General features: G+C 39.6%; 1 protein-coding gene across 3 annotated transcripts; it reads left to right on the top strand.

Moving 5' to 3' along the window:
* Nucleotides 1-390: 390 nt before the first annotated feature.
* On the top strand, nucleotides 391-7,966 carry FAM162B (family with sequence similarity 162 member B). Of its 3 annotated transcripts, none has more exons than XM_032862377.1 (5): nucleotides 391-573; nucleotides 736-844; nucleotides 2,736-2,819; nucleotides 4,157-4,265; nucleotides 7,123-7,966. In XM_032862377.1, the coding sequence occupies exons 1-5, from the start codon at nucleotides 402-404 to the stop codon at nucleotides 7,219-7,221; spliced, it is 573 nt and encodes a 190-aa protein (XP_032718268.1). In that variant the 5' UTR covers nucleotides 391-401; the 3' UTR covers nucleotides 7,222-7,966. The 3 variants fall into 3 exon arrangements, with proteins under 3 accessions (XP_032718268.1, XP_032718267.1, XP_032718269.1); XM_032862376.1 differs by having other exon boundaries at nucleotides 733-844; XM_032862378.1 differs by lacking the exon at nucleotides 2,736-2,819 and having other exon boundaries at nucleotides 733-844.
* Nucleotides 7,967-9,449: the final 1,483 nt, after the last annotated feature.

Here is a 9,449-nt window from a genome sequence, read left to right as displayed (position 1 = left end):
AGGGACAGTTGGTTTTTTTCTGGAGGAGAGGGGTTAGGTTTATTCTCTTGACACCAAACATTGGAACCAAAGGAGGAAAGTCTGAAGGAAGCGTTTCTACTCAACACAAAGACATGGCTTTAAAAGGAGCTGCAGGGAGCCGTCTCAGGAGGCGGTCAATCTGCTCCGGAAGTTTTCCAGCAGAGACAAGGAGCCTCCTGGGCCCTGCTCGCAGGGGACTCGGCCCCCAGGGTCATGGCCAGGGTCTCAGGCCGGGGGCGGGGACCGGGAGCGAGTGTGTACGTGCGGGAGGCTCCAGCTGCACTGCCCGGGCTCCCCTGGGAGCGCCGCGGGGTGGGGCGGGCCGGGGAGCAGCAGCAGAACTCCGCCGGGGAGCTGGGAGCGCGGAAACCCGGCGCAGCATGCTCGCGGCTGTCGGGGGCCTCCGGGGCCTCCGCCTAGGGCGCATCTTCCGTGGGGCCCCGGGAGCGCACGGAGAAGCCGCGACGCGGCCCATCGCGCCCCTGCGGCCTCGGGGTCTGCCCCGCTACTGCAGCGGCCGGGCCACCAGCGGCTCTGAGCCCCACGGTCCAGGTGAGCCCGGGCTGGGAACGACCTGCAAAGGAGAGGGTGCGGAGCAGCGGGCGAGGAGCCGCACCTGGGGTGAGGGAGGGAGGGGGTGGCGTGAGTGCGCTCTGAGCCACTATGCCATCGGTCAGTCCGTTCCTCCGGCCACCCCTGTCGCCTTCGCAACAGGAAAGGTCCACCGGGTCCCCGCCGAGTACAAGCCTTCGCAATTCGATAAGAAAATCCTGGTGTGGACCGGGCGTTTCAAAGCGATGGAGGACATCCCGCCTCGGATCCCGTAAGTGTGGCCTGTGTGGCGGCCAGTTTCCGTGCGCACGAAGGGGTGCCTGCTCCATGCACCTCCCGACCTCGGCGCGCCCGGGAAAGAAGGCAGCTTCACAACACCCACCACCTTGAGGAATACCCCTCCCCAGCCTCCCCCTAGTGCGGTTAAATGTCAAATGCCTTGAGTGAACAGTGGGCACCTAAGCTTACAAGGAGATTGTTGAAGTTGGGTGAAAACCCAGTTCGGTGGGCACTTGCACCATCGCCCAGATACCCGCCCCAGGGAGCTCAGAGCCTCAAGGCAGCGGAGCGCTTGGGTCACACAGACTGCAAGGTCAGCGCGTGCACCCCGGGTGGTTGCAGGGTCCCCAGAGAGGGAGAGGGGCTCTGCCCGGGGAGCAGCTCCCTGTCCACCTAACGAAGGCTCGTGGCTCCTGGGAAGACTAAAGAGTCTCTGGGAGGAAGCCGCATCCAGGAGACCTCCTATTCTGGGGCGGGAGAAGCCTGATGTTCCTGATTCTGCAGCCCGCGGAGCGCGGGGTTCCCTCGGGTTGGGACCCCCGGAGCGTGAGCATCGCTGGTTTCATCACTATCCCAAAACCAAGATAGAGGGTCGCTTAAATGATAAAACTCAAGCTGACAATTTCACCCCAAGGGTAAATTTAACCTGTAGAAATCATCTTCCTACAGTTTCAGTTTATGCAAGCCCAAAATACTTCTCAGCATTTGTTACAAGGGAGTGGATTTTAAAAATGCAATGAAGGAAACTAAGCATAAAACCAATCTACTACTTTTTAAGCTGAACTAAAAATAAAAAATAAAAAAAAGAGGAGACTAGAACTATAATATCAGATATGGATTAGAGATGTCCTGTATATAATTTTTATACGATGTAATAATCCATGCCTAGTGGAATGAATAATGGAAACTAGGCCTGCAGCTTGTTCTGCACATATTACCTACACGTTTTAAAATCAAAATTTAAATGTGCGTTTGTTTACATTGAAGTATAGTTGACACACAATATTACATTAGTTTTAGGTGTACTTGTCAACACTTTTGTTACTTTGTAATTTATTAGTTACCAAAAGCATAGTTTAAAAAAATGAGGAAAGAAACACGTGCTGGGAAATGTTGGCTCAATAGTGAATTCTCAAACCTTTTTATCCCTTTCTTGGATCAAATTATTTAATGAGGAATGGACATGGAATTTGAAATAACACAGAATTTGAAATCTATATTCAGCATTTATTCAACCCCAGAGACTTTTTTTAATATTACAAGACAAATATTGTTTTCCTTGAGATCTGTAGATTCTGAACTACAGACTCAGCCCAAAGCAGAAATCATCCTCAGAAAAGCTAAAATACCATCCTTAATTTTTTGGAATTTTGAGTTTCTCAGTGCTATAACAGAATAATCAATACTTCAGTAATAAATAAAAATTAACTAAATAAAAATAAATGTAAAAAAGAATGTAAAGAACCTGCAGTATTGTAAATTAATACTTGTCAGGAGATAGTAGGTCCAGTATCGCATTAACACAGCTCTGTGTGTGAAGAGGCCCATTTTATAGAAGTAATTTAATTTCTTCGGGATCACAGTCAAAAGAAGTGTTATAAAAATGAATCTAACTTCAAATAAGATGTTTAAGAAAGGAATTGTAGTTTGGTGTTGGAAACATTAAAGTATTTGAATATTTTTCATTTTGCTCTTTCCTATAATTTTTTAAAGCATTGCTGTTGAGGGATATACCTCCCCAAGCTAAGTTTTAGGCTTACAACGTGAAAAGCTTTCACTTTGTATGCTTTTAATAGACATGTAATTAGCAAGTGAGCTATAATTTTTGTATTATACACTAATGATACTTAATCATAACTGTGCTTTTTCATGTTTTTTTTCAGCGCACACCTAATTTGGTATAGCAGATCAAAGCCAGATGGATGGGTAAAAAAGATCATATCTTCTAGGCTCCATCTGGAACAAAAGTCAGCAACAAATATAATCTAATAATGCCTTCATATTCACCTGTTTGCAACTAACATCTTAAAACTCACATTGGCTGTCTCAAATCTAAGGAAAACAGGCTAGATATTGGTTTGCCATGCTCTTTAAACTGGTGGAAAGGTTAAAGAAAAGGTTTTTCATTTTTAAGAGAAATTGCAACTTGTCTTTCTGACAAGTAATAGAAGTAACTACAAATAATAGAAGTAATAGAAGAATGTAACTACAATCTATTTAAACTTGGCATTAGATAAGAAAGAATACTGTTGCATACATTCTCAAGAATCATTCTTTAATCACGTCTATCTATAAACTGCACTTCATATTATTGCAAATTGTTAAAGTTTATTTCAGTATAAAAGGCCCACAGACACAATTAAGTTTGTGACTCTGCTTTGTTTAGTAACATTGCTAAAATCTTAAACAACTTGCCTGTAACTTTATATTAATAAATAAGTCCCCCCAGTATTCGATCAAGTTAGAAAATTTCAGAATAATAAGAAAACAAAGGTGACTTTGTCTTTTTCTTCAACAAATCATTGTAATTTTGATCACTTATTTTGAAAACTTCATGCAAAAGCCACAAAGGAAACACCTTTTCTCTAATAGAGGTCCCCACAAGGTATAACGGTCTCTCCAATCAGGATAAGATGGGAGAAGGCAAGAAGGGATTGGGAGCCCAGTGAGAAAAAAAATTGAGGGAAAAATATTTTTAAAAAACACCCTGATTAAAACCAAGAAGGAGGAGGTACCTGGGTGGTTCAGTGGGTTAAAGGCCCAACTCTTGCTTTCAGAGCAGGCCATGATCTCAGGATCGTGAGATGGAACCCACCTCAGGCTTCAGGCTCAGCTCAGAGTCCCTTCGAGATTGTCTCTCCCTCTCCCTCTGGCCCTCCCTTTTGCCCCCATGCTCTCTTGCTCTCTCTCTCAAAATAAATAAATAAAATCTTAAAAAAAACTAAAGATGAAGCCCACTTAATAACAAAGGGACCAAATGAACACAAGTCATAGACATATATAGACTTAAATTCTTAACCTTTACCCTGACCTGTGACCAAAAAAAAAAAAAGGAGAATCGGGCCATCATTTCAAGAAGTTATATTTTGAGAAGTTAGAAACTAAATATACTACACTGTGGTTTCACGGTGACTAACATTAATGAAGACGTAATTATACCTGTTATTTTGAAATTGGGAACATAATGGGCTCGGCTTTGGACGTCTTCCACATCTGCAGTTGGCATTCAGGGATTGTCTATCATGCCAGGTAGAGAAAAGCAGATTGCTGCAATATAATTAACAGAATACACATCTTGGTTTAGGCCAGAAATGATAGATGCTGCAAGAAACAAGGCTCGAGTGAAAGCTTGTTACATAATGATTGGACTCACCATTATCGCCTGTTTTGCAGTGATCGTCTCAGCCAAAAGGGTGAGTATCTCTTTAAAATACAGCTGGACTGGTGAATTTTAAGAAATACCGTGAGCTTTATTCTTAATTTGAGGATTATTGTTCTGTTTTCCATGTAAGCACAATTTCATCGTAGACTTCTTGAGCCATCCATAAATATCTCTCCTCCTGGAAACAATTTCTGTCATGAAAATTTCAGCCCACAAATGCAAACTACATGGTTAGAGAGGAGGAACAAAAGTTTGTTTCCATTTATAAGGTAAAAACAGTTCATAGCCTGGTTAAACAGGATAGTTCATAGCTTGGTTAAAATCTGTGCAAGAAGAAGTTTGCTCTGTGAAAGTTACCCAGACTTGGTCATTCTAGAAGTCATGAACTCAATTATAACTATCGCACAGAATAATGAAATCCTCAGAAATGGCAATTATTGGACATGCTCAAGGCCAACTTGTCTGTATCCTGCATGTGAGCCCTTGCCTTGTCATCTCCAGTATATGCTTTCTAGAGAGAAATTAAGAGCTGATTACTCTAATTGTGTTTCTTGCTTCCCCAAATCCTTTCATCTGCTGATCACTTTTTACAACGAAGGCAGCCCACAAATACTGGGGGACATCTAACACCTCCCCACAAGTCTTCTCTTCTCCAGTCTTAATTTCCCTATCCCATACAACTTTCCTCTCCTCTGAACACACTGCCCTTTATCAGTGTCTCCCTTCACAGTGGCATTTGCAACTGAACCCATTAGAGCGGGACTAACTTCCTTGTTCGTGAACTGTATTCTAGTAACACAACCAGAGTTGAAAGCAACTTTTGGCAGCTGCATCACACAGAAGAATTTGCTTGGATCTGCACATCTTCCCTCTCTGGGCGTGTGTAGCCAATTACCATTCTCCCTCGTCCTGTGATTCTGCCCTGGGTTACTTTTCAGGTTTTTGAGAGTATTTGAGCCAGTAATTCACATAAGAACTGAGCCTGTAAGTTTACTGATGTCACGTACATACCCATTCATGGGTATGTGTCAGAGAATGTGCGCTTTGAAAGGATTCTCATCAAAGGGGAAATTTATTAAATATTTCTTAAATGTTCAAACATAGAAATAAAGAAATTTGGTGACCTCTTATTTATAACCTACTGTAGATAAAATGACTGTCCACCAAGGTGATGATTCTCTAGCTCCTGAATGACAGAATGGAGTCTGATACTGTCTGGACCCTCCTTGTTTTTTTATAACACCTTCTCTTTGTTCATTATGCTCCATCTACTCTAGGTCTTTTCTATTTTTTTAATACACTAAACCCTTTCTCCTCACTAGGATTTCCTTCCTTCCTCTGGCCTTTCCGTTGCTGGCTTATTCTCACTCCAGGCAGAGATCTTCCATGACCACCTGCTTTAACATGGCTTTGCCCAGGTGCTCACTATTTTATCATCTTCCCAGCTACTCATGAGTAAGCCATGATACATCAGCAATCCTGTAGACTCCATTTTAAAATATACGTACGGTTGGACCACTCCTCACCATCATCTCTCTTGATATCACCCTGGTCTGATATAACCAACATCTGTTGCCAAACTGATTCCAATATCTTCTAAAGAGTCTCATGGTTGTCCCTCTTGCCTCTCTCCAATTCTTTTGTTTTAAATAATTAATGCGTATACTTTAACTGAGATTGTGATAGATGGAGGTGGAGAAAAGTTTAGCAATCTCATATGTATTTGGGGGTGGGTAGAAAGGATAGAACTTTGTGGTACATTTGATGTGGGAAGAGGAAAGTAAATGGAAGAAAGAAACCAAAAAGCCTGGGTTTTTTACTTCAGCAACAAGGTTGATCGTGCCACCATTTGTGGAGATGTGTAATGCTGGGGAGAGAACTGGTAGGCACAACAGGCAAAATACACCAAGTCCTGTACTGGGAATATAGTAAGTGTAAGGGACAGATTAGGAATTCATCCATATCTTTTTTTTTTTTTCTGCTAAGAATTTCATACACTCTTCAGTCTGAGGACCTATATATAGATTTCCTCACTTCTGAAAAAGTTCAAGCTGTCAAAACTTCAAATATGGCCCCTTCACCAGTCTCTCTATTCTTCCCACCTGTTATGTATGTATGTTGGAACTTCTAAATTCTATTCTCCATGGCTCTTAACTCTTTTTCTATTTTTTGTATCTGTTTCTCTGCACTGCACTTAATTATTCCCGCAGATCTGTTTTCTAGCTAGAGTTTTTATGTCTTAATTACGATGCTGATCATCTTTTCTTTTCAGGAGCGATTTTTCCCCCCAGAAAATTTCTATTCTCTTTGCCAGTTCCTTGGGCTAGTAAGAGTAATTTTAGTCATTTCAATGGAGTACCTGATACTTCCAACTCCAGATCCAAACTCTGCACTCACCTTTTGAGGCAGAGATTAAACTCCCAGCTCCCAGCTGCTACAACCTGTGTTTTTCCCTAATGCCCCCTGCCTGAAATCATTCCTTCCCTTCCTGGCTTCAGTCCTTCTTATTTCCCACCATGCCTTTTGAGTTCTTTCCATTTCTGATACCTGAAGATTTCCCTTTCTTGATCTTTAGCATAACTATTTGAAAATATTTTTGTTTTTTTTTTTTTTAATCCAAAAAATATGTCTTTGTGTGCCAAGAGATCCAGGGCAGATTTCTGATGTCAGTTGTCCTGTTGACTACAAGTCTCGCAACTTACATAGCTACTTTTTTCTACACCAAAGGATCATTTTTCTTGGATACTGTTTGTGACAGATGTTTTAAGTTACTTTTCTCCTTTTCACAGAGGATCTCGTATATGTCTGAAATACAAATTCTTTCCAGAGAGTTACAATGCTTTCCTTCATTTTTTGTTTTGTTTTTGTTTGTTATTCTTATTTTTCAGGCAGCAGAACGACATGAATCCTTAACAAGTTGGAACCTGGCGAAGAAAGCTAAGTGGCGTGAAGAAGCTGCACTGGCCGCACAGGCTAAGGCTAAATGAAATTCCAAGTGACACGGTGTTAATCAGAGGATCATTACTGTTACCAAAACAATAAAAGATGGGTAAAATAGAATATTTAATGAAATAACTGCCATGGTTTTATTTGGTAAAGAAAAGCAAAAAGTCTTTTTATTTTTATTTTCAGTAAAATTTTACTGAAGTGGAACTGTATTCAGAAAAGTGCACAGAGTGTGTATAGCTTGATACCTATTTACATAGTGAACACACCTGCAAAACCACCTCCCAGGTCAAGATGCAGAACACCAGTAACATCTCAGAAACCTCTCCTCTACCCTCTGTCAGTCATTACCATCCAAAGGTAACCACTGTTGTGAGTTTTATCACCATAGATGAGTTTTGCTTGTTTTTGAAATTTATATTAATAGAGTTACATAATATGCACTTGTGAGGGTGAATTCTTAGACTCAACATTATGTTGTGAGATCCTTACACAAATTTTGTGTAGCATGAGTTTATTCATCTTTATTTTGTTAAAGTATTCCATTATGAATATGCAACAGTTTATCTGGATATTTGGTCCAGTTTGGGCCCGATACAGATAATGCTAAAATGAGCACTCTGTGTATGTCATTCACTAAGTGTTCTTCAAAATCTAAATTTTCAACCAAATTTCCACTGTATTTGGGTAGGACTCTTGCACTGACTGAGAGGAATGTAAAACTATCAACTTTAGATTTTTTTAAGTTAAATATATATGCTAAGATTTCTAGGGTAATGAGAAAATATGAACAAGTAGAGATTTTTAAAAAATAGATGACTGACTTTAGTCAAAAGGCAGAAAAGGGGGAAGGGAAAGAAAAAGAGAGAATAGAAAAGAGAGAAACAGGACAAAATAACATGGTTAAAATGAATCCAGATTTATTGGTATTCCAAATAAATGAAACAAACTGGTAAGTGAAGACAAAGATACTTGGAATGTATTAATAACAATAATACACTTTATAGAAAAGACATTACTAAAACTATAGAATACTGTATAGACCATTACAAGAGCACAGATTCATAGAATGTAAAAATGGGGATTTTGTCAATGGAGAAATGAAAAAACCAAATGGACACCTATCTTCAATACATTAACTTTCCTAAAGCTTGTTGATTCATCAGTGGAGAATTAAACCAAACATCAACCAGTTATTTTATCTTTTATGGCAGAATTGCCTTATGGCCAATTAGGTTGTGAAAAGGTTTGAAGGGAAAATGTTTAAGGCAAAGATGTTTACAGAAAAATTACCTAGAACAGAGATTGGGAGCAGGACTTCTGTTGTTAGTCCTCTTTTGTTTTAGTTACTTCATCTTATTAATCAATCTGTTCCCTGTCACCTAAGTTTTTTTAACATTAGTAAATCCTAGACCAAAGGTTTTGTACTCTTTCCTTCTGTATACTTATTGCTTTTTTGGATGGTGGCCATTCTCTAGTGCCCTGGTACAGAAGATTTCACCATGAAAAGCTATGATTGAACCTACAATCTGATCTCATTTTCATCTTGGCATAATAAGGCTGCTGTGTCTTCAGCTTTCAGCAGCAAAATCCATTGTTCCCACCATAAGAACTAAAAAAAATATATTCTCAATGAGGTTTCAACTAGTTTGTTTTATTTTAATTCATGTATCACATATGCTGCAAATAAAATTTGTAATAACTATTCTGGTTTTTTAATGCATAAATATACAAATTCTCATTCGAACTTGAAAAATGTTATACTAATTCTAAATTTGTATGCACAAAATAATGTAGCACCTAAATACATTTAAAAATGGTCCAAACTACAAGAAAAAAATGGACAAGCCCACCATTAACTTGGGAAATTAACACATCTCTCTTAGAAACTGACAAATTCCACTGACTAGTAAATATATAAAAGATGTGAATCAATTAATAATACACATTCTTTTTTAGCACTCATGGAACATTCACTGAAACAGCACATGGTAAACAATAAAGCATCAACTTTTTTGAACTACATGCAGTATCACAACTTAGAAATTAGTGGCATAGTGTTTTTTATTCACTTATTTATTGTCATAAGGTTTTTAAAAGCTTGAAGATTCAAAAACACTTCTAGATGACTCATAGGCCAAAGAGTAAATCATAATGGAATTTTAAAATGCTTAGAACCGAATATTAAGAAAAAGCTATATATCAGAACTTGTGGAATTGGTAAAGTGATAGTGAAGTGGTAATTCAAAGTAAATTGTTAGCCTCAATA

This window comes from Lontra canadensis, unplaced genomic scaffold (assembly GCF_010015895.1).
Source record: "Lontra canadensis isolate GAN:19392208 unplaced genomic scaffold, GSC_riverotter_1.0 scaffold23, whole genome shotgun sequence".
Taxonomy (NCBI): domain Eukaryota; kingdom Metazoa; phylum Chordata; class Mammalia; order Carnivora; family Mustelidae; genus Lontra; species Lontra canadensis.
Note: the sequence above shows the minus strand (reverse complement) of the source record. Positions and strands in the feature narration are given on the sequence as shown.